Source organism: Periplaneta americana, chromosome 6 (genome assembly GCF_040183065.1).
Source record: "Periplaneta americana isolate PAMFEO1 chromosome 6, P.americana_PAMFEO1_priV1, whole genome shotgun sequence".
Classification (NCBI taxonomy): Eukaryota; Metazoa; Arthropoda; class Insecta; order Blattodea; family Blattidae; genus Periplaneta; species Periplaneta americana.
The window spans coordinates 29,377,324-29,404,027 of NC_091122.1; the positions used below are offsets into that span (position 1 = coordinate 29,377,324).

Consider the following 26,704-nt stretch of genomic DNA (forward strand, 5'->3'; position numbering starts at 1 on the left):
TACTGCATTAGGCTTTTAACTTATTATTTTTACAGACATTCAATATAGTAATAATTATAAATTGGAAACTTACCACTACAATTTCACCTAAATTGCACTGTTAATTATTGTTTTTAAATATTTGCAAAAATTAAGTAAACTCTACAACTCCACTAAAGTTACTGCATTCGTGATGCAAGTAATATTAAGGAAGCCGTGAAAAAATCAACAGGATTCCAGACTCATCATAGACTGGGGGAAAAAAAAGACAGACGTATATCACGGCCTGCTGGAGAATAGTAAACACAGAAAACATTTTAAAGCAACAATGTTGAAGATAGATATTTTTGTTTTGCAAATTTACCGTCATTGAACAGAAACCAAGATGGAGATTTCATTGCAACTAATTAGAAATTCCTCTTTCAGGTAGGCTATGTAATAAACGATCTTCGCGCAAAATAATGTACGATACACGAGCGGTAGGTTTTCTTTCAATTCTCGGAAATTAAAAAAGCTCAACTATGTTTCGCTTTTTCAAACTTTTCCTCGAACATGAAAACTTCAACATACCGCTCTTGTAACGCATATTACTATTATATGATACATTTCATAGCGTTTTGGGAAACATTGATTTAATTCCCAATATGCTTGGTCAACTTAAAAGAGCAGGGTAGTCTATTATAATAAATTATTGAAAGAATTTTAGTTTTATCGTTTAAACGTGCATAAATTTGATCCGAACTCGTGTAACTTTTTGTTCTGAAAATGAATTTTAAAATGTTACATTTGTTCACATCATATTTCTGCATATTTAAAAGATAAAACTGAAATTCTTTGAACCATTTATTGTAATACACTGGCTGAGAAGAAACTGACTAATTACTGAAGGATATACAGGAAGTAATGGTGAACGGGAGGAAAAGAGTTCGGAGTAGAAGAAGATATCAGATGATAGACGACATCAAGAATATAAAATGTTAGGAGAAAATCTACAAACGATTAGGGAAAACATGGAAATTTTACTTGAAACAAGTAAAGAGATAGATTTGAAAGTAAATCCGGAAAAGACAAAGTAGGCCTACATGATTATATCTCGTGACGAGAATATTATACGAAATGCAAATATAAAAATAGGAAATTTATCCTTCGAAGAGGTGGAAAAATTGAAATGTCTTGGAGCAACAGTAACAAATATAAATGACAGTCGGGAGGAAATTAAACGCAGAATAAATATAGGAAATGCCTGTTACTATTCAGTTGAGGAGCTTTTATCATCCAGTCTGCTGTCAAACAATCTGAAAGTTAGAATTTATAAAACAGTTATATTACCGGTTGTTCTGTATGGTTGTGAAACTTGGACTCTCACTTTGAGAGAGGAACAGAGATTAAGGGTGTTTGAGAATAAAGTGCTTAGGAAAATATTTGGGGCTAAGAGGGATGAAGTTACAGGAGAATGGAGAAAGTTACACAACGCAGAACTGCACGCATTGTATTCTTCACCTGACATAATTAGGAACATTAAATCCAGACGTTTGAGATGGGCAGGGCATGTAGCACAAATGGGCGAATCCAGAAATGCATATAGAGTATTAGTTGAGAGACCGGAGGGAAAAGGACCTTTAGGGAGGCCGAGACGTAGGTGGGAAGATAATATTAAAGTGGATTTGAGGGAGGTGAGATATGATGATAGAGACTGGATTAATCTTGCTCAGGATAGGGACCAATGGCGGGCTTATGTGAGGGAGGCAATGAACCTCCGAGTTTCTTAAAAGCCAATTTAAGTAAGTATTAAGTAAGACGATATTAAGATGTATGGATAATATGACGAAACTAAGAGGAAGGCAGGAAATAGAAAAAAACTGGAGAAAGCTGGGTTTCTAGTGAAAGACCAGACCTTGGGCATAACATTAAATGTCTAAATAAAATTACACTCCTCTCTTAAATTGACTGAGCATATTGGGAAATAAATCAATTACTTTCCCAAAACACGCTATTAAATGTTTCATATAAAACAATTTTTATCGCGAAAAGGAAGAAAAACGAGCAAAATTGTATTAAACTTTCTTGTTTGAAATACCTCGAAGAGTAACTACTTCTTGGACTTCTGTGTTGAGTCTCGTTCCCCCAATATTTCAAACTATTCGGCGTCTATTGATTGCTATATTTTGCTATCCTATTAGCTGGTGTGTAATTTTAGAGTCCTTTGAATGTGGTTCTCAGGGATTTTAGTTTCTACATTCTATAAATTGCAATACCTAAATCGTACATAATACATTGAAGTATTTTGGAAGTTTTGTAATCACTTTTCTGTATTGATCCTCAGTTACAGATATAATTTTATTATAATTAGTACATATTGTTCTGTATCCTTTTCGTATTTATGTACATACATACCCACGTATAGCCAATGCCACCGTTTCTGGCATGTAAAATAAGTAATGAGAACGTTGAGAGCGAGTATCTTATCTTTGCCACAAAATATGGGCGAGAAAGCTGACAACTGTGATTGGCAGGTTGCTAATGCGACATCTGTTTAGAAGGTGGTACCACTCTCAGCCGAAGTTGCAACAGATGCTACTGACTGGACAGAGTACTCAAGGACACACCCCAGGAACGCGAAGTGCGAGTGTCTTACCTTTGACGCAGTGGGCAGATTGTTCATGTGACGTGTTGGGTGGTACCATTCTCAGCTGCACTGGTAACAAGTGCTCACTGACTGGCTTTCTACTCAAGGACACTCGCCAAAAGCGCTGGCACTGGCTATACACACATGCTTACATATATACATAAACACATGCACGCATAATCCTTTTCGAAAATATCGAATGTGCTTCAAACTTAAATATTATTGCTGTACGTATAAATACTTAATTAGACCATCACAGTATTTGCCCTTTTGAGCCACATAAAGGGATATTGAAGCACTGATATTATTGTGACTTAATTTGCATGAAAATTGCTTTATGTTTGGTTTATTATAATCTGTGTGAGAGACTATTGATTTCGGAATAAGTTTTCACTCTTCTCAGAAGTAAATAGCACTTCAAAGTTTAGCAAAGTTGACAGGAAGTTTCCGTGAACCAAATCAGCGATTTAGGCCTTCGTGAAAGGGCATCCGACGCCATTTCATAGGAACTGACACAACCAGACTGCGTAGTTAACGCATTCAATCTTCTCTCGCTAGCTCCATTCCAGCCATAAGGAGTTTCAAAGAGTACAGGACATCTCTAACTTCTAGACTTAACAATGAAAGAGATAATCACATAACTCTGGATTACAGTGATTTTGCTGCTGAACTAAAACAAGTGTATCAACCTTAATTCGAGTGTACTGATTACAGATCTGAAGTCCGTTTTTTTCTATCACGTCACAATTTTAAAATAATAACATTTTTAATGTTTAATTTTAATTTTTTAATACATTTAATCCATTTTATTTATTTTATTGTGATTTTGCTACTGAACAAAAACAAGTGTACCAACCCTAATTTGAGCGTGCTGATTATAGGTCTGAACTTTCAGTATAACAAAAGTAATGACAGGTTCCTAGAAATTCGTTAAAACGACATTTTATAGTATAACAAAATTTCAGTACAACGAAAATAATGACAGAGTCCCTAGAAATTCGTTAAAACGACATTTTCCAACATAACAAAATTTCAGTATAACGGAAATAATGACAGGGACCCTAGAAATTCGTTAAAACGGCATTTTCCAGTATTAGAAAATTTCAGTATAACGCAAGTAATGACAGAGTCCCTAGAAATTCGTTAAAACGACATTTTCCAGCATAACGAACTTTCAGTATAACGAAAATAATGACAGGGTCCCTAAAAATTCGTTAAAGCAACGTTTTTCAATATAACGAACTTTTAATATAACGAAAATAATGACAGGGTCCCTAGAAATTCGTTAAAGCAACGTTTTTTAGTATAATGAACGAAAATAATGACATGGTTCCTAGAAATTCGTTAAAACGACATTTTCCAGTATAACGAACTTTCAGTGTAACGAGAATAACGACAGGATCCCTAGAATTTCGTTAAAATGACATTTTTCAGTATAACGAAAATAATGACAGAGTCCCTAGAAATTCGTTAAAACGACATTTTGCATTATAACGAACTTTCATTGTAACGAAAATATGACAGGGTCCCTAAAAATGAGTTAAAACGACATTTTCCAGTATAATGACCTTTCAGTATAATGAAAATAATGACAGGGTCCCTAGAAATTCGTTAAAATGATATTTTTCAGTATAACAAACTTTCAATATAACGAAAATTATTACAAGGTCCCCAGAAATTCGTTAAAACGACATTTTGCAGTATAACGAACTTTCATTATAACGAAAATATGATAGGGTCCTTAGAAATTCGTTAAAACGACATTTTTCAGTATAACAAACTTTTAGTATAACGAAAATAGTGACGGTCCCTAGAATTTCGTTAAACGGCATTTGACTGCACTATTTTATGACCTACTTCGCGATTTATAAGCTTCCGTGTCCCTGGAACTGAACTTTGATGAGCAGTGCCTCGGAGCGCCGGAAGTAATCGGCATCCGCCCGAGTAAATACCTCATTAATTGATTTGGGCTCGCAGACAGCCATCGTGAAAGATTGAAGCGGCCTCATGCAGTATTTTGAAATGTTGATGAACTGCCATTGCAAGCATCGCCCGGACTGGTTAACGGGTATCGGTGCTGCCTTCTTACATTCTTACTCGCCTCTTCTCTTTCATTTCCTCTATTCCAACTTACTTCTAATTCTTATCAGCATAATTCTTTATGTTTTCCATATTTATGTCCATTTTTGTGATACAATTATTTCTCTCTCCTCTCCTTATTTTTTTTAATTGTTATTTTTATCGTTAATTTTATAGATATGTAGTAATTATCTTCTCTTAGGATTTTATCGCCGTTTCGGTAAATATATAAACTATAGGGACACACTTCTGGATGTGATTCGTAAAAGGAAAAGAAAAAAAAGTTTCATGTTAGTAAATAACCGAAAGTCTCTTATTGAAAGAGAACAAAAATAATAATTAAAAATTTATATTTATTTACGGATTCATTTTACAGCAAAACTCCGTAGTAATTTTTCTACCATGTATATGAGGACCCATATAAGTATTAAGATAAAAATACGAAGGCCAATCAATAAGATTCCGGACTGCCTTGAATGTAGGCAACACACAGAACATAGAAAACGGAGAAGTTGTCTAGAACAAGGAAAACACCTGGAATCTATATTAATGGCATCACTTGAAAGGCAGAGAAGAAGACTAGTCATAAGGCGTATATGGAGAGATTCCAGGAAAAATCGCAATGTTTCCTTGACATGTTTGCACAAAATTACGTGTAGAAGCTCAGTTCTTAAATACAATCTGACGCTGTTTGATATACTGACCCAACAGGCATGGAATCAATGATCTTCAGTGATACGCGCATGTATGTTTAACGGTACAAAGAATACAAGTGCAGTTCGGAAATATATTGATTGCTCCTTGTAATTTAAATTATAACGCAAGGGACTTCCTATATAAAGCGATGTAGTATTTTATTGACATATTAATGCAATGAAATCCTCGTGTCATGGGGAGGACAAAATTTTGTGCATGTTTATTATTAACAAAACATACCAATGATAAAAATTTGGTGAATTTAGCACGCATTGTATTCTTCACCTGACATAATTAGACGTTTGAGATGGGCAGGGCATGTTTTATTTATTTTTTATTTCATTTATGCTCGACCATGCCGAAATGTAGTAATTGTACACCTGGTAGCAGCCCTTTAATGCATGTCATTAAAGTACACCCCCATTAAAGTACAGGTGTTCAGCCAATGACAACTCAGCTTACAGGTGTTCAGCCAATGACAAGTCAGCTTTGTACCGTTATAAAACCGCAAGTATCGATAAGTATCGATTATTCTCGGATATGCAATCGAAAGAGAATTAGCGAAAAGTCACGGAGGCTGGAAAAACAATACTGTCGCAGAAGGTTATGTTCTGTTACTATAATAATTAGCGTTAATTGTAAATAATATTGAAATAAATTAAATTTGTCATCTCGTTTTTCAATGTCGAATTCAATAATCAAGGTTATATCAAGTTTAACGGGATTACATCAAGGTCAAGACATTATTGTTCCTCGGAAAAAATCAATACTTTCGCGTCTGGGCACATCTCACAATACACGACCTAGAACAAAGTCACTTCCGATCTTGTCAGATACAAATAAAATGTATACAACTGAATAATTTCAAGTTAGAAATATGGTCGAGCATAAAAAGTCGTATGAAACTCGCCTATAATGCTAATTAAGAAGCTCGTATGAAAATTATGAAACGAGCGCAAGCGAGTTTCATAAACATCCATACTCGCTTCTTAATTACTATCATTATAGGCTCGTTGCATAATGTACTATTATTTAACTAGCTAGCTAATGAGTACAAATCACATTTATAAAACAAAAATGTTTCTAGCCACTACCGTAAGAGCCAGGCTCGTGTATGGTGTGGTCTTAGTCAATAATATAACATAAAATTTACAAGGACAATTTACTAAATACAGTAACTTAATTCAAATCAATAAATACGACACAAGAGCAAGAATAAAGAAGAAAGAGAAAAAGAGAGAAAAATACATATTTAATATAAATTGACAATTCGACAGAGGCCAGTGGTATTCAATAAAAACATGAATATAGTCGACAGAAATAAAAGGTAAAAAAATACATTTGTTAATATTATGTATCATGGATAATTTTACAAATTTGTTTTTTAAAAGCTTCAATTTTAAAATATTTCAAATTTGGAAAATGGTTTGTAATTTTATTATAAAGTCTTGGGACGAAACTAGCACCATGTTTAAGAGCTGCACTTGTATGACATTTACGTTCAATTAATGGGAAAGTAGACTTTTGTCTTCGAGTACGATATTCATGTTGATTAGATTTATGTTTTATTTGATTTCTATGGTAGTAAGTTAGTAAACTATATTTATAAATTTCTTGAATAGGCAATACATTAAAATCTGTATAAATTAAATTTGTTGGGTAATCCATATTTTTGGTCAGACAAATTTTTATGTGTAACACGTATGAAGGAATCCAGAAATGCATATAGAGCGTTATACATCTTGATTACAAAACTTTTAACACTGTATCACTTCGGAATATGTACGATAAGAACTTTCTTGTGTTAAATTTCAACGTACACAAAAAACAGAAGAATACAACACAAACACAAGAACACAAAACATACATCACACTAACATACGAAAACAAAAACACACATAAAATTGCAACCTCGTTCAAGAAATTAAACTACAATATCGCATACGGAACAAATAACATTTTACAAAAACATCTCAACACACAAACAAATACAACCACACAGGCGTATACAAACTCAAATGTAATACCTGCAACAACTTCTACATAGGACAGACAGGCAGATCATTTCAAACATGTTACAAAGAACACATCACAGTCATAACAAAATTACAAAACACCTCCACATATGCAGAACACATCACAAATGCCAACCATACCTACAGAGACATCAACACAGACATGGAAATACTGCACATCCAACCAAAAAGCCAGAAACTCAACACACTAGAACAATATGAAATATACAGACACACGAAAACACACCCCAACGATATTCTCAACACACAACTCAATTTCAAAACACATACACTCTTTGACTCTACACTACGAACGCACCCTCACAGGAAACAAGAGGTGCCAAGACCAACAACGACCAGTTCCGAAGATGACCGAAAATAGGTTGAAACATGTTAACAAGGTACATTAAAATTTAACACAAGAAAGTTCTTATCATACATATTTTGATAGAGTGTTAGTTGGGAGACCGGAGGGAAAAAGACCTTTGGGGAGGTCAAGACGTAGATGGGAGGATAATATTAAAATGGATTTGAGGGAGGTGGGATATGATGATAGAGACTGGATTAATCTTGCTCAGGATAGGGACCGATAGCGGGCTTATGTGAGGGCGGCAATGAACTCCCGGGTTTTCTAAAAGCCATGTGTAAGTAAGAGAATATAAATACATAAATATATTATATTACATGTGTAGTTTTTTGCACAAACATTCCAAGAGGCGTCGTTGTGCACGGTTATGAGGGATGCTCATTTTGAAGTCCATTGTCAACGCAAATCGAAAAGCGCCGAGCTAAATAAAGAGGAAGAAAGAAAAAGGCAGGAGATTGGTTGCAGCGTGTCTGGCGGGTAGCCTACATCTGTCAGTCGCAGGCAACGTGTTGCCGACAGGTCTATATCCTGCCCCACTCCTTACCAGCCTCCTGACATTACGAAATATCCATTCACACCCTCAGGACTTCGGTATACTTAAAAACACAATATCGGATTTTGTTCGCAACTCGTTCTTTGAAGATTAATAGTATAGACTTGCACGGCGTCGAACAACACAAATTGTTAGAACAAAGGCTTTAAATTGCTACACAGGGCTTTTCTTTGTAGGTAAGCCGTTCAGGCCTTATTTTAACAGACGTTAAGAATCGGTCCGCTCCTCGAGAGAGTTAGAGGAGTGATCAATAGCAGTATACACGACTTTTACTTCACCTTACAGACCTCGCAAGTTAAAAACAAGATAAGGAAATTGTTAGGATTAATTTTAATCAAATTCATATTTTATATTAATACTACATATTTTTTCATATGACTCAAGCGGTAGAATATTCTTCTCTAAATATCCACACCTGTGGAGTAACGGTCAGCGCGTCTGGCCGCGAAACCAGGTGGCCCGGGTTCGAATCCCGGTCGGGACAAGTTACCTGGTTGAGGTTTTTTCCAAGGTTTTCCCTCAACCCAATAAGAGAAAATGCTGGGTAACTTTCGGTAGTCCACACCTGTGGAGTAACGGTCAGCGCGTCTGGCCGCGAAACCAGGTAGCCCGGGTTCGAATCCCGGTCAGGGCAAGTTATCTGGTTGAGGTTTCTTCCGGGGTTTTCCCTCAACCCAATACGAGCAAATACTGGGTAACTTTCGGTGCTGGACCCCGGACTCATTTCACCGGCATTATCACCTTCATTTCATTCAGACGCTAAATAACCTCGATGTTGATACAGCGTCGTAAAATAACCCAATAAAATAAATTCTTCTCTAAATACATGGGATCTGTATTCGATTCTCTGTAGAACTACTGATACTTGACTTGCTTTCGTACAGACCGAATGAACATTGTTTTTCGCATGTTTGCCCTCTGCTTTTATTAAGTTCATAATCAGCAAATTTTTGCCACTCTGAAACTTGTGAATGTTGAGCAGTGGTTAGCATATATCTCAAGAACATTTTATACGAAATGGAACTATAAAAATTGGAGATTTATCCTTCGAAGGGGTGAAAAAATTCAAATATCTTGGAGCAACAGTAACAAATATAAATGACACTCGGGAGGAAATTAAACGCGGAATAAATATAGGAACTGCCTGTTATTATTCGGTTGAGAAGCTTTTGTCATCTAGTCTACTGTCAAAAAATCTGAAAGTTGGAATTTATAAAACAGTTATATTACCGGTTGTTCTGTATGGTTGTGAAACTTGGACTCTCACTTTGAGAGAGGAACAGAGATTAAGGGTGTTTGAGAATACGGTTCTTAGAAAAATATTTGAGGCTAAGAGGGATGAAGTTACAGGAGAATGGAGAAAGTTACATAACGCAGAACTGCAGGCATTGTTTTCTTCACCTGACATAATTAGGAACATTAAATCTAGGCGTTTGAGATGGGCAGGCATGTAGCACGTATGGGCGAATCCAGAAATGCATATAGAGTGTTAGTTGGGAGACCGAAGGGAAAAAGACCTTTGGGGAGGCCGAGACGTAAATGGGAGGATAATATTAAACTGGATTTGAGGGAGGTGGGATATGATGATAGGGACTGGATTAATCTTGCACAGGATAGGGACCGATGGCGGGCTTATGTGAGGGCGGCAATGAACCTGTGTGTTCCTTAAAAGCCATTTGTAAGTAAGTCATTGTGTAACGTAATTGCTTTGTTCTTGTGAACTCTATGGATCGAAGCTGAGTCCACGGGATAGAAAGCTCTGTGCATCATACGCCCTTATTAGTATAAACATGTATTCATTCTAGCGATGTTCGTACTTGATTTAAATCCTCGTCTGGTGCTGAGTGAGTAGTGACGCATGGCATCTAATGATTGACTCTTTACATGCAAGCTCCGTCAGTCTAATTTTGCAATAATTCCGCGACGCTAGAATCGATATAATTGGGGAGCGAAGATGCTGTCTGGATGTCTATCACGACGCCTCTCGAATAACAAAACACTAATTACTATGTGGTCCTTGTCACAAGAACCCCATAGCAGCTGTCACTCGCATTGCAGGATGTGCGATCGGCCTCAAACCTGCCACATTGCTGACAGGTCGATTATGAAAGCCCGCGTTGCATTGTGATCTCATAAGCTATAAGACAGCAGGAATCAGCTTCAATGGTGTCTACCTGAGTGCGAAAACTTAACCTTATTTTATATTGCTATTTCTGAAAAATAAGATTTATAATTCATGGTATGAATGTAATTCATATTAGAGTCGTGCGCAACCGGTTACGAAAAATGGAAATTATACATAAGGACCCACATTTATATCTAACTCTTTATTACACTCTAATAGCGAAACCAGTCAGGCTAAATGAACCATTCCACCGCTAAAATATACCGTGTTCCATACTATTAAAAGCACAAAAGAAGCTGTCATTTTATTTTACTTTATTTGTGTTCTCACTACGGTCCGGAACATTTAATGTAATCAGAACAATGTAGTGTAAGAGAGAGAGAGAGAGAAATAACTCGTCAGGCCTTAATTAAGGATGACCACGAGGATCCGGAAATTAATAGCAAATAAATATAATTAATTAAATATGAATATTGTTATAAAAATAAAGTGTAATAATTAAGCACCGTTGATTATCAATTGTAAAATAAAATCTTAGAAGATGACTATAAAATTATACTTATAAATAATAGTACATTATGCAACGAGCCTATAATGGTAGTAATTAAGACGCGAGTATGTTTGTTTATGAAACGAGCGCAAGCGAGTTTCATAATTTTCATACGAGCGTCTTAATTACCATTATAGGCAAGTTTCATACGACTTTCTATGCTCGACCATATTTCTAACTTGAAATTATTCATAAGTATTCATGTTATGATTATGTAAGTGAGGAGCGGAACTGACCTAAATTGTGAGATGTGCGCAGACGCGAAAGTATTGATTTTTTTCGAGGAACGAATGTGTCATTGACCTTGATATAATCTAGAGAATAACATGAACATTAATTTTGATATAACCTGGAAATCGATTTGGAATTGAAAAACGAGATGACAAATTGAATTTATTTGAATATTATTTACAATTAACGCTAATTATTATAGTAACACAACATAACCTTCTGCGACAGTATTGGATTTCCAGCCTCCGTGACGTTTCCCTAGTTGTCTTTCGATTGCGTATCCGAGAATAATCGAAAACCTGAATTAGTGAATTGGTGTACTTTAATGACATGCATTAAAGGACTGCTACCAGGTGTATAATTACTACATTTCGGCATGGTCGAGCATAAAAGATTTTATTTAAAATTAGCATATACTTAATTAAGACCTTCTGAGTGGTATAAATGAAATTGTATAATCTGCAGGGAATCTTTAAGAATTTGCGACATGACTTTTTGAATTTCAAAAAATGATATTGATAATTGTTTTAAAAAATTATATCCGAGCACCAAAAAATAAACCTGTCACTGACCAATTGAAGACAGAGATGTTATACTTGGCACTAAGGTAGGGAATACAAGGTTCACAAATGGCCCTCTTTTCATGATCAACCTGATGAGCTTGGTTTAGATCTCTCTCCATGCGTATAGTTGGATCTATGATAATAGCCTTTTGTTGTTGCCAGTTTATTGCTATTATATCCGCTCTTCTGTGAGAGTCGTCTTCAGAAATGCAGTGGACCTCTTCATGAACTTCCCAACCTTTGTTCCGAAGAAGACAGGCTCCACGGACTCTATGATGCCTGCTGTTACGCAATAACTCTCATTTCCGACAAAAGCCCAACATGTGTCCAAGAGTTTCTGTCTCGTTAACCATGACCACAAGACTGCCTGTGTACGATCGAAAACGAAATGCTGCTCGAATGGAGGTGTGGCAGTCCCCAATTATGTGCAGAGATGGTGGAGAATGGTGAAAGGAAGAAATACGACGCTGGACTACAAGACCATCAAGAGACTTCACGTCAACCTGATTCGCACTGGCTCAGTTACGCAACAGAAGGTGCTGGCCGACCAAAAACAGTGATCACAGAGGAGGCCAAAGCAGCCGCTACTGAGGTCTTCCAGAGAAGTCCTAAGAAATCCATTCGACAGTACCAGCGGGAATCTGGTGTACCCTATGGGTCCGTGCAGCTGTTGCTAAAGGAAATGAATTGACGGCCATGGAAGCCACACTTTGTGCAAACTCTGTCATGTGAGGACTGTGATATTAGAATGGAGTTTGTGGAGTCTCTAGTTGCATGGATTCAAGAGCAACCTAGCCTTTTGCGACACATTATGGTCAGACGAGAGGAGTGTGGCAGAGTGCCAAATGAAATGTTTGTGAGAACAGTACGGAACCTTCAGCCACGTCTGGAAAAATGTGCAGCAAATGCTGGTGCTTACATCGAATTTTAATATTGGTGGAATTTTAAGCAATCCTAATGACTGGACTATTAGTTCATGCTACTTTGATCCTGTCATGTTAATTCATTTATTTGTGATAAACGGATGAAAAGTTGGACATAAAATATGGGTCGTCCTGTATATTGCTATTGAACACCTGGCGTTGTAGTCAGTATGCAAAGCTCTTCCGTCTCGCGGAGTGTCTCAGGTTCGGTTTATCGAATATTCGATTTGTTTCTCACTCTTTGTGGGTGGACGGCAAAGGCAGACCACATGAAGCCATGCAGGAGTTCCAAGAGCCCTTGCAAGAACGCGTTTAGCACCGTGTAGGCCTACTATTTAATTGATGATTCTTCTTCTCTCACCACATTTAATTAATCAATCATCCATCGATCCATCCCTCTATCGACTCATCGATTCATTCATTAATGGTTTCATTAATTGATTCATTGATTCATTGATTCACTGGTTGGTTCATTCATTCATGAACCACATGTCATAGAGGTGACTCAGTAGCTGTAGAGCCACACTATCGGACGCGTGTTGCGCCAGCAGGAAAACTTAAATTTTAGACAGAGATAGTTGGCCCGAATTTGGATCAACTTAAAAATTTCAAAGAAGGTGCTATCGCGACCGACAAGCTGCAGTTAGGGAGCAAACCGAGGCCCTTGGGATTCGAAAGACATCATCTAACAGCGTATTCCGAATCTCACCGAACCGGTGGACAACAATGACGTCACGCTGCAGCGAAATAGGGACAAAACTGCTGGAAGGTTCGATGGCTGTCATGGCGACTGTGTAAGTTGTCTGTGCTACGCTAGCAAAATTTTTCGAAATTTCCGTACTGCCATCTCGTTCAAAGAAAATAGAGCATAAACAGTTTATTTCTTGAACCGGTATTAATAACTGGTCCGTTGACATGTTCGCTCATAAGCCATTAACATATTGTTTTTACGTTGTGCTCATTACAAACAATACAGCAGAACTATAGCAGAACACACCGCCATGACACAACAGTGCACGATGTCATTCGTCTGCTAATTCTCGCCCTATACAAGAACCAATCAGATTCACTGATGGCGGCTGATGGAGACTGCCACCATCTCTGCAAGCTGATGGCACCGGTGAGACACCGGCGGAGCATCAATGACGTCATCGGTCGAATTCGGAACACCGTGATGCCATCGGATTGCTCACCGGTGATATTCGGAATACGCTCAATCTCACCGGACCGGTGGACAACAATGACGTAACGCTGCAGCGAAAAAGGAACAAAACTTCTGGAAGGATCGATGGCTGTCATGGCGACTGTATAAGTTGTTGTCTTTGCTACGCTAGCAAAATTTTGCGAAATTTCCGTACTGCCATCTCGTTCAAAGAAAAGAGAGCATAAACAATTTATTTCTTGAACCGGTAGTAATAACTGGTCCGTTGACATGTTCGCTCATAAGCCATTAACATATTGTTTTTACGTTGTGCTCATTACAAACAATACAGCAGAACACACCGCCATGACACAACAGTGCACGATGTCATTCGTCTGCTAATTCCCGCCCTATACAAGAACCAATCAGATCCACTGATGGCGACTGATGAAGACTGCCACCACCTCTGCAAGCTGATGGCACCGGTGCGACACCGGTGGACCATCAGTGAAGCCATCCGTGAAATTCGGAACATCGTGATGCCATCAGATTTTTTTTTATTTACGTGCTATTTTACAACCTGTGTTTTGCCATAGGCATATCACAAGATATTTACATTAGTGGTGACTACAATTTGATTGTTTAGAGTCTATACTTGAAGTGTGCGGAAGATGTTGCTGATGAAGTTTGTGACAGCGACAGTGTTTATGTGGAACTTCAGTATCTGGGGCAGCGTTTGGGTTGTTAGAACACGAGGCCGGTCTCTTGAGTACAAGGAGCATTCTGTCAGAAGGTGTCTTGCTGTCTGAGGTGACTTTTCTGGGCAGTTACATAGGGGAGATGGTGCCTTGTTGATCCTGTGAAGATATGTACGGAAACAACCGTGGTTGGTCAGGAATTGGGTGATAATGTAATTAGGCCATAGGGATATAGAGAGCCTGTGGTGGATAGAGGGGATGAACTGTTTGGTGTGGTGTGGTACCTCGGAGTTGATGTAAGTTGCATTCCAAATGTTTGTGTAGTAATTTTCCAGAAGTTGCTTGGCTCGAGACATAGGGATGGAGTTGTAGGCTATAGTACTTTTATAACTGGCAGCAATCTTTGCTAGGTAGTCGGCTCGTTCATTACCTATGATTCTTGTATGTCCTCTGACCCAGTTTAATGAGATATGAGTTGACTTCTTGAGAGTGGTAATTTTCTTTCTAATGCTGCAGAATAAATATGGGAAATGCGTGTTATTATTCGGTTGAGAAGCTCTTATCATCCAGTTTGCTGTCCAAAAATCTGAAAGTTAGAATTTATAAAGCAGTTATATTACCGGTTCTTCTGTATGGCTGTGAAACTTGGACTCTCACTCTGAGAGAGGAACATAGGTTAAGGGTGTTTGAGAATAAGGTGCTTAGGAAAATATTTGAGGCTAAGCGGGATGAAGTTACAGGAGAATGGAGAAAGTTACACAACACAGAACTGCACGCATTGTATTCTTTACCTGACATAATTAGGAACATTAAATCCAGACATTTGAGATGGGCAGGGCATGTAGCACGTATGGGCGAATCCAGAAATGCATATAGAGTGTTAGTTGGGAGACCGGAGGGAAAAAGACCTTTAGGGAGGCCGAGACGTAGATGGGAGGATAATATTAAAATGGATTTGAGGGAGGTGGGGTATGATGATAGAGACTGGATTAATCTTGCACAGGATAGGGACCGCTGGCGGGTTTATGTGAGGGTGGCAATAAACCTTCGGGTTCCTTAAAAGCCATTTGTAAGTAAGTAAGTAATGTAGACTGTTATTGGTTGTGTAGTTCTTTTGTTTGCGATGGCAAAGAGTGCTACTTGCGAGTCTACGTGTATTGCATGTGAGATTTTATCTTTACTTTGCTGTTGAATCCAGTCTGCTGCCATTTGGATGCCTAGAAGTTCTGCTTGCTCAGCCCTGAGATTCGGAATACGCTGTCAGTGAAAGTGGGAGCAACGTGTCTGGAAGAAGTCTGCGTAGGAGGCCGCAAAATTGAGTCATGGCCTAGATCATATATGTAACAGATAACTCCTCGCTACGTTAAAATCGGCAGCACTTTGAACAGAACAACCGCCAGGATCGCCACCCGTCCGCCGTAAACGAACACGAGATGGCAGCACAGTCGCTAATGCAATTCAAATGGGTATTATGACGTGATTCCTTATGTAACAACTAGATGGCAGCCTAGTAAACCTGACAAAAGTTGTTAACCTCAAAGCCTATAACCTCGACATATCTGCCAAACACCACGAAATGGTGACGTAATAGAAATGCAACCCGCACACCACTGTCGCAGAGAGTTGAATGGAATGGGTATCGCTTCAGGTAATTCAGTTATAGACGGACTGTGACTGGAAAACAAAAGTAATATTCTTCTACTTATTAGTTACATACATTTAATCCATGTTAACTTTTTTCCCTCCTGTTCATCATTATTGTATAATTATCAAAACAAAATATATATTTCTTATTCGTTATGATAGAAAACACGTACATTACACCAGCAGACATTTGAAATCAGGAGTTTCATCATAAGCAACCACCGTAATTTGTACATGAAGATTTTCATCTGTTAAGCGAGATCTTTCACATGACTTTATAGTGTTCATTTTAGAAAAAAAAAATGTTCACATATGTATGTTGAATCAAACATAGCTTCAGTTCTCACAGCGAATTGTCTGAGACACGGGAAGTTTAATTTCACGAAAATGTAATAGAACATACAAATATACATATTTAAACTAATATTAACTCTTTGCTAGATATATCTACTGATGTAAATAAAAGAAGGAAAGAAATATTTTTGTGGAAAAACTATTGAGTTTTGACCCTATGTTGTATGGCCATTTTTGACCCTATGACTGTGAAAAGGACGACACTTATACCCCTTACACTCTACTGGGTGTTCAGTTCAAAATGTGTCTTGGCTCGCTGTATGCCGTCATGTGGCTAGCTGATGAGCCTAGAGAATTCAATCTTCCTACACTTCCGCAGCTCAGGTATATAATCTAAGAGGCAGAGAAGTTGGCTAGCAAGTACGGCGTTCATTCTGAAGAGTACGTGCCGATACGTACGGTAACGCCGGTAGTGGCAGGAATGGGAACTGTTTGGAAATACGTACTGTCGGGATATGGGGAGAGGGTTAAGACGATTACTTACGTATTTGTTGACATTAACTTCGACGGTCAACATGGACACGGAGCATTTGATTTGTGTTGTGTAATGTTATCGTACGCAACCGATGATAAAAAATACCCTGCGTACGACTTGCTGGCGCAAAACACAGTTCGAAAGAGGTTATGGTAGCACACAGACCGTACAGACCGCCATCTGTTGCTACGACGTTCAAGTTATACCGTACACGTTCTCAAGTTCAGATTGAAGAACGCCTTAAATAATAGGCAACTTCTCTAACATTTAAGCTGAAACTCGCTTCAAATCGGTGACCCAACAACAGTGACGTCATGACACACTTTGAAATGAACACCCAGTATATACTCCATGTAACATTTAACAATAAATTAAACATATCACATTTTACCCATCAGGACGAAGGAAAAATGTTTCTCCCATCTTCTTGAAATTTGCGTTTTTGCTTATTAGTTTCCTGTTCCGAAAGAGACATTTCGAAACACAGTATCAATACACTTACAGTAGGCCTATTACAAGTGTACTGTACGTCCGCTGCTGATACCTATCTGCTTACTTCTAACGAAGTGAAGGGGGTAGGAAGAGGGTGGGGGTTTGATGTCATCGTTACGCTTGGTTAGAGACAGGGGCATGTGTCGCGACACAGCTTTTGGCGATCACTGATCTAGGCTCATGGTCATTGCATCAGTTTTCTTTGCGGTAGAAGCTCCTTTTCTGTTTTCAGCTGCAAGTGCTCGTTAGCAGAGAAATGTACTTGTTACAAACGTCAGTTGTTCACTGCAGTTTAAGCATTTTTTTCAGCAGTACGTGAAAGCAAAACTAAATTTAATGTAACTTCTCCACAACTTTAAATTATCCGCTGCAGATAGTAGGGCGCTGTAGCGGTTGCTATGACAACTGGTTTCAGTGGCAATGGCTAGAGTCTCGTCCGTGTTTGTGTCCGGTCTTGTAATGACTTGCGACGGTAGGAGGGGGGAGACAAAGCGTGTTTACAGGTTTCTGTTTGATCTTCAAACGCCTCAGGGAAGATAATTTCCTCCACAACTGCTTCTCTATCTCCCAGACAAACACTTGCCAAGTTGCGTCTAATGAACCGCTTCAACGCTAGGAGCGCTGCATCTGTTTGGTGGACATATTTCCTTCCGCAAACAGAACTAAATGTGTGCACACACACGAATATTGCAGCAGTCCGGGGATCGTGGGCGAAAGTGAAGAAATGGAGAGTGGGTCAGTGCCTTAGTGGGGTTATTTGCTAAGAAGCTAATGCTTTCCATTGTTGCCAACTATTACCAGATATCACCAGAAAAAGGTGAAATCACATTGCTATGTTAATAGTAATATTTCTTTATTTATTCTGACGAAGTTAATGCCATCAGCCCTTCTCTTCCACTTAGCCAGAAACAAAAGAAGCTGATACAATTTTACAGACTAATATTTAAAGAACACTAATAAAACTGTACATAGTTATACAGAGTGATTTATATAGAACTGACACATTTGTTTCATTAATTTTTTCAAAACGAATTGTGCTAGCGACAAATTATTATACCTAAAATGTAGAGGAATTTTGGGAGATTATTTACCTCTGTAGCAAATGTTGTCCGGCGTTGTCAAATCCGGAGATCTCGGTGGCCACAGGTTCCTGGAAATTATTCGGTCGTCACATAACCGGATAAATGGAACGATGCTTCATCTGTGAACCATGTGATGGACAATATGGCAGGATTTTACACAATGAACGTCTGAAACCAACGACAATAATTCAATCTTTTATCCTTATCTGGTTCCTGTAGCTGATGAACAACCGTAACCCTACATGGCTTTAGGCTCTCTGACACATTCAGTAGGTGTACCCTGTCTCCTGCAACAAACGTCTTAATGATTTTTTGGGTGACTGCTCCAGTCGCTCTCTTACGTCAACAACAACCGTGGGAAGCCTAGATGAACGATGCTTGTCCTTTTCACTCACCAGAGATCCAGTTGTTTCCCATTTGTTTACCAGTCCCAGTATTGTGTTTCTTTTGGGAGGATTGCGAACACCAAATTCTCTCTGGTATGCCCTTTGAGTAGCTGTAATTGATGGAGCAGTCACCCAAAAAATCATTAAGACGTTTGTCGCAGGAGACAGGGTACACCTACTCAATGTGTCAGAGAGCCTAAAGCCATATAGGGTTACGGTTGTTCATCAGCTACAGGAACCAGATAAGGATAAAAGATTGAATTATTGTCGTTGGTTTCAGACGTTCATTGTGCAAAATCCTGCCATATTGTCCATCACATGGTTCACAGATTAAGCATGGTTCCATTTATCCGGTTATGTGACGACGAATAATTTCCAGAAACCTGTGGCCACCGAGATCTCCGGATTTGACAACGCCGGACAACATTGGCTATAGAGGTAAATAATCTCCAAAAATTCCACTACATTTTAGGTATAATAAGTTGTCACTAGCACAATTCGTTTTGAAACAATGAAACAAATGTGTCAGTTCTATATAAATCACTCTGTACAAGCACAGGTCTAGTAAAATAATGCGAACATACTAAATAATAATTACAAAATAATATAAGGCTAGAAGTTACACTCAGTGAATATGCAAGCGGTAGGTGAACCAATATTTCAAATTACAAGAATAACAAATTCAAATGTAAATTATAACTATACAACACTGAGAAAAATTACATATATACACATATACACACAAAGGAGAATTAAACCTGAATACTGGTCACGTGTTTAAACAATTAAATTTTAAATTCCAATATCGTTCGACAGTTCCTGAGGGAGCTGGGTAGGGAGTTCCAGAAACGAATTGCTGATACTGTGAAAGAGGAAGAATAGTGAGCTGTTTCATGGCAAGGCATAGATAATAAAGGGTCATTTTTAGAACAAATACCCATGCAGTGATAAGAGGACAAGAAATTAAAACGCACCGACAGATAGTTAGGCGAAGAAGTATTGATGATACGATATAGGAAAATTAGTGAATGGATATATCTTCGGTCCTGCTAACGATATAAGCAGAAAAACGCGAATAAAATAAGAGAAGAAATATTTTTTTCTGGCAAAAATATCAAGTTTTGACCCTATGTTGCATGGACATTTTTTTATCCTGTAGACCGTCCCCGACGACTGTGCAAAGGACGGCACTTATACCCCTTACACCCTGTAGAGTGTTCCGCATATAAGACAATACAAGTCATCAATGAAATACATCAAAGCTCCATAATTGTGGCATTTGAAACTAGGATAGTGACTTTCATGCAGCATAAAATCCGCGTATGTTAGCCATTGTCTTCCACGATGACTCTTTTCATAATTTTTATGCAACAAGGAATCCTTCATCGCTTTCAAATGCTGTTGTACAATGTAATCTTCCACTCCTCCCTATTGTGCTGTGATTGACTTCCTCGCTAGCTCAACAAGTGGAGTTATGACCCCCCACACCTCCTTGAAGGATGTTCAACACAGGCCTTCCATCAGGCTGAAGTAAATTAATCATCGGTTATCCTGGGCCTGACACCTATGTCGGTTTTTCAAGTGTACCCATTGCGTGTTCCTCATCTTCTTTAGAGCAGCACATGTGCACACTGGCGTTCAAGGATGTCTGACTTGGAATTTTCTGGTCGTGTAAACGAATTTCGTAACCATGGGATAAGTCAAAACCAAAGGCTATTATATAAATTGACAAACTTTGAAATAGATCCGCTAGTTCTCAGTATGTGACACTATTATCATACACTCATCTGTCTTTGCTTCAAATGAAAGAAAAGTAACTACTGAAATCGATATTTATCTATCAAAAACATAAAACAATTACAACGCATTCCTAAAATAATATATTTCTGCATCTATGAAATATTTAAATACGTACATAAAATAATGAAGTAGAAGCAATAAAAAAATTGTATTATTTATTTGTTTGTTTTCTATTTGTTTATTTATTTACGTACGTATTTATTCATTTGTTTATTTATTTACTCATGTAATTAATTAATTATTTATTTATATTTATATAGGCTATCTACTTATACTTTTAATTCTTTATTTACTCATTTATTTAATTATTTACTCATTTACTTTTATGTCTTCATTTATTTATCGATATTTATTTATTTATTTATTCATTCATTCATTTACCCGTTTATTCATTTATTTATTTATATATTTATTTATTCATTCATTTACTCATTTATTTATTTATTTATATATTTATTTATTTACTTAGATAGATAGATAGATAGATACATAGATAGATAGATAGATAGATAGATAGATAGATAGATAGATAGATAGATAGATAGATAGATAGATAGATAGATAGATAGATGGATGGATGGATGGATGGATGGATGGATGGATGGATGGATGGATGGATGGATGGATGGATGGATGGATGGATGGATGGATGGATGGATGGATGGATTTAATGTCATTCAGAGATTTACAACCATGGACAACGTCAGAGTATATATATATATATATATATATATATATATATATATATATATATAATACATGGCTACTACAATATGAATAAATGTAAGAATAAAATAAAAAATAAATATACAATCACCAGATAATCACAAAAACAGGTTAAAAGTTTTAAAAGAAATAGTATAAAATCAGGTTAAAATGTACAGATTTGTCAATTACATGAGGTTAAAACAAATAGTATCTAAAACGTAATATTGCTAAAATCATTGACACTGTAGATTGGATTTGCCATCAATGTCCTTCTCACCATCCTTCTGAAAGTGAAATATGACGTGTTTATTATTTATTTAGTTATCTATATATTTACTCTTTTACTTACTTTCTTATTTACTCATCCATTTACTTATTTGTTTAATTGTTTATTTATTTATTTATTTATTTATTCATTCATTCATTTACTCGTTTATTTATTTATTTATTTACTTACTTATTTACTCATCTATTTACTTATTTGTTTAATTGTTTATTTATTTATTTATTCATTCATTCATTTACTCGTTTATTTATTTATTTATTTATTTATTCATTTACTCATTTATTTATTTATTTATTTATCTATTTATTTACTTATTTATTTACTCATCCATTTACTTATTTGTTTACTTGTTAATTTATTTATTTATGTATCTATTTATTTACTCTTTTATTTAGTTATTTATTTACTCATTCATTTGCTTATTTGTTTACTTGTTTATTTATTTACTCTTTCATTTACTTATTTATTTACTCATTCATTTACTTGTTTATTTATATATTTACTCATTTATTTATTTATTTATTTATTTATTTAGTTATCTATTTATTTACTTAATTATTTACTCATCCATTTACTTATGTTTATTGTTAATTTATTTACTTATTTATTTATTTATTTATTTATCTATCTAATTATTTACTCTTTTATTTAGTTATTTATTTACTCATTCATTTACTTAATTGCTTACTTGTTTATTTATTTATTTACTCTTTCATTTACTTATTTATTTACTCATTCATTTACTTGTTTATTTATTTATTTATTTATTTAGTTATTTATTTATTTATTTATTCGCTCATTAATTTACTTATTTATTTATTTATGTATATATTTATTTATTTGCTCATTAATTTACTTATTTATTTATTTATTTATTTATTTATTTATTTATGTATTTATTTATTTGCTCATTAATTTACTTATTTATTTATTTGCTCATTAATTTACTTATTTATTTACTTATTTATTTATTTATTTATTTATTTATTTATTTATTTGTTCGCAGGCCAAGTTTCGCAGGATGGTCGAAGAGAACAAAGAACTAGCGGCGCGGATTGACGGAGACATCCAACAAGCCCAGGAAGAGGTCGCCCTGCTTCGCGGAGAGCTCGCGGACACCAGCCGTCGGCTGGACCAGCACCTGATCGCAGCCAACACGCACCTCAACAATGCGTCTTCATCCTCGGCATCGTCCACGTCAGCGAACGCGACCGCCGGCGTCCGCAAGAAGCAGCTGCACTCCGTGTCCGCTCGCAACCTAGAGCGCGCCTCCAAGATGCCCGCCAACTCCACGACGCCCCTCAACTCCGGCGCGCCCGCTGCTGCTGCCACGGCGCGGTCAAACACCACAACGTCTTCGTCTTCTTGTAGTGCAGTGAAAGCCACGCCTGGAGTAGCCTCCAGGTCTTCGTCTCCCCCTCCGCCTCCGCCCCACAGACCGAAGGGGTCCTCGAGTGGGGGAGTGTCCGACAGTGGGAGTACGGGGGTGAAGGGCTCGGCAGCCGGGAACGCCAGGGACAAAAGTGGAGTGGAGGACAATGTTGCCAATGCTGCGAGTGCCGGGAACGGAGAAAAGAACTTGTCAGAGTCGGAAGGGAACGGGCCCAATGGGAGGAAAGTGTCCTACTCCGGGGGTGAAGGGGAGCAAGACGAGCCAGTGTTCAGACCGCCCTCGCCGATTGCAGGGACCAGCAGCCAGCCGGACGGTGAGTACTCCAGTCTTCACGTGTGTGTATATAGTTGCCTCGTTTAATTATTACGCAGCGGCATTCCTTTTAAGATTTGTAGGTCTTTATTGCATGCACCGATAATAAAATGAAAATGCGACGTTGTCACGTCTTGTTTGTTGCTACTATCTATACTAATAATAAATCTGTAGCCGAAATTTTTCTGGTAATTTTCGATTTTCCAAAAATAATTGGTCCTAACATATATAATTAACCACCCTAAAACCGAAAAATCGCATTTCTGAAATTTTTGTTTGTATGCCTGTCTGTATGTTTGTTACCTTTTCACGCGATAATGGCTGAACCGATTTATATGAAAATTGGAATATAAATTAAGTTCGTTGTAACTTAGATTTTAGGCTACATGGCATTCAAAATACTTTATTTAAAAGGGGGGTTGTAAGGGGGCCTGAATTAAATAAATCGAAATATCTCGCTTATTACTGATTTTTGTGAAAAATGTTACATAACAAACGTTTCTTTAAAACTGATTTCCGATAAGTTTTATTCTTTACAAAATTTTGATAGGACTGATATTTAATGAGATAAATGAGTTTTAAAATTAAAATAACGCCATCTAAGATGGTGCAATGAATTAAGAACAAATGACTTCATCTATAAGGGGCCTTGGACAACAACAATCGAAACAGGGGCCTTGGACATCAACAATCGAAAGTTATTATACATGGCCTACAGAGAATGTTTCTGTATTTGTATGAAGTAATATCAGAAGCTAAATTAACCGATTTGTATAATTAATTATTATTTCACTATTGGAAAGTGTAGTTTCTCTAGATGGACATAATGCTATAATGTTATTACAGTAACGTCTGAGTAAATCGAGGACAGGTAAGATTAAAATAGCTTCTTATGCACAGAAAATTTGATAGGCTATTTTGTACATTCGTTTTCTGTATTTCTTAAAATAATATTTATGTGAACTCATTTTAATCTCAGAGAATTAACGAACAACGAGAGTGTATTGATTTAGTGTGCAGTAATAGTACGTTAGCTTAGCAATCCATTATTTTATAATTTAAATTTTAACTTTGCTCAATTGAATCGTGTTAAAATATATAATATATATATGCAATAAATGCAATGCAAAAAGAAATGGGTAATGAGCGAAGCAGATTATCTTGCGCTGTTGTAAAAGTTGTTCCCTGGATTAAACGTCCTATTCTAAATATGTAATTAGCAGACATCGGATTCTATTTTGTTTCTTTAGGAGAAAAGTAAAAATAATTATTAATATTTGTGTTTCATGGGAATTGAAAGGTATTCAAAGAGTTTTATAGTGCCCTAAAATGCCCTAAAACGGTTATTAGAGCCTAATTTGTTAATATTCGCCTAAAAATGCCTAACTCACTGTAAAGTCTCGCATTTCACTCTTACTTTTTTATAATTTATACATGCATTCACTGCGAAATTTAAGGCATTTAAAAAGTGGAAAGTTTGCTTCACACCGGCCATGAAACCATTGATAAAGGAAACAAAATGTTTTGAATCTCGCGACACTCGCAATAGATTTCACCGAATTTAACATGTACTTCCTTCGAACTCAGTGTTCGCCATGAACTAGAACTGTGGGAGGGGAGATTAGCGCATGCGCATTACAACTGCATTTACAAAGTGGCCTCCCTATAATAAACCGTGTATAGTTTTTATACGAGACTTATGCTGAGTTGAGACAGAATACTTTACTAATGTATGTATTTATTCACACTGCAATGGGTATATACCCGGTGGCAGTGGTAACTAATTACACTCAATAATGACAATAATAAACTTATTAATTAAAAATACAGTTAATAATAATACCAATAATTAATACTAACAATAATTTATAATAATAATAATAATAATAATAATAATAATAATAATAATAATAATAATAATAATAATAATAATAATAATAATAATAATAATAGGGAATATCCTAATAACATTTAAAATAAATCTAATTTGTATCTTAAATCTAAGTTCGAACTAAAACCCACGATATGATATGTTCATATCTGCACAAGTACCTTTCAACATTACACTCATTTCGCTGTCAACTCACTCACTGCACTGGAACTACGGCACATTTCACTGATTCTATCCTGATTTCACTAACACTTCAAAAACATTTCACTGTTCAAATACTTTGCACTGCCACTATAAACTATAAAGCTTCCCTGACAGGAACACGTTTCACTGACACAACACACTTCACTGACACAATACACTTCACTGACACGACATAATTCTTCACTGATACAACACTTCAATAACAAAATATAATTTACATCCTTTACATACTGTGTATAATTACCGTCTATTAGTAAAGTCCTTAAGCCTATTTTTAAATACGTTTATGGTTGTTGGTAAAGCCTTTAGTAAGTCTGCAGGTAAAGCATTCCAGTCCCTGATAGTACGATTGACAAAAGAAAACTTTCCAGTGTCCGTCCTCTGTCTTCTTTCCCTCAATTTATATGAGTGGTCGTTGCTTGAAGAGTAATTTGGCGGTTGCAACCTATTTTGTATTTCTCTCCTGGCAGGCTCACCTCTGTATGTTTTGAACAGTGCGCATAATCGAATTCGCGTTCTCCTGTCCGTGAGTGTGTCCCATTTAATGGTGAATTTTTCCGACAACACTTGAGAGTCCGTTTTTGAATCTTTTCCAGCATGCATAAGCAATGGATGTATAAACAGGCTGTAACTATACAATGAGAATTGCTTTGCAGTTGTTATATACACGAAACCCCTTGTTTAAGCGTTGTATATAGAGAAAAAATGGCCGCCCCTCTAACAGCTTTTCGCATCGACTGTCATTTTATGATGATGGTTGCCTTGTAACTACAGAAGAACATACCAAAGAGCACAAAATAATATTCCTGTAGCTTGTACTCTTTGATCAAAATATAGTGTGGTCATCGATTAGAGCCAGTTGTACTATCGATACTTAACACGCCACACTAGAGCGCTCTACTGGATGCATTAGAGAACCTCAGATATTCTACTACCTTTCGTAATGAAGTAATGACGAAACTATGACGTAGTTGTGTAACAGTTGTACTGTTATACACGACATATGTAGTGATTATTAGTAAGGAATTTATATACGACGTATAAACGAGCTACTCATTGCATAAGTATAAAACAGTTAAACGTCTGTATATACAGTTTTTATTAGTAAAACCGGTATAGTATAGTGTCGTT

General features: G+C 36.7%; 1 protein-coding gene across 3 annotated transcripts in view; it reads left to right on the forward strand.

Moving 5' to 3' along the window:
* The window catches only part of Liprin-gamma (liprin protein kazrin), a 717,975-nt gene that overhangs the window by 385,512 nt on the left and 305,759 nt on the right, over positions 1–26,704 (forward strand). For all 3 annotated transcript variants that reach the window (XM_069827796.1, XM_069827797.1, XM_069827798.1), the window contains exon 5: positions 22,780–23,479. In XM_069827796.1, the coding sequence (XP_069683897.1) occupies positions 22,780–23,479 (700 nt within the window). The remainder of the gene's footprint in view (positions 1–22,779; positions 23,480–26,704) is intronic.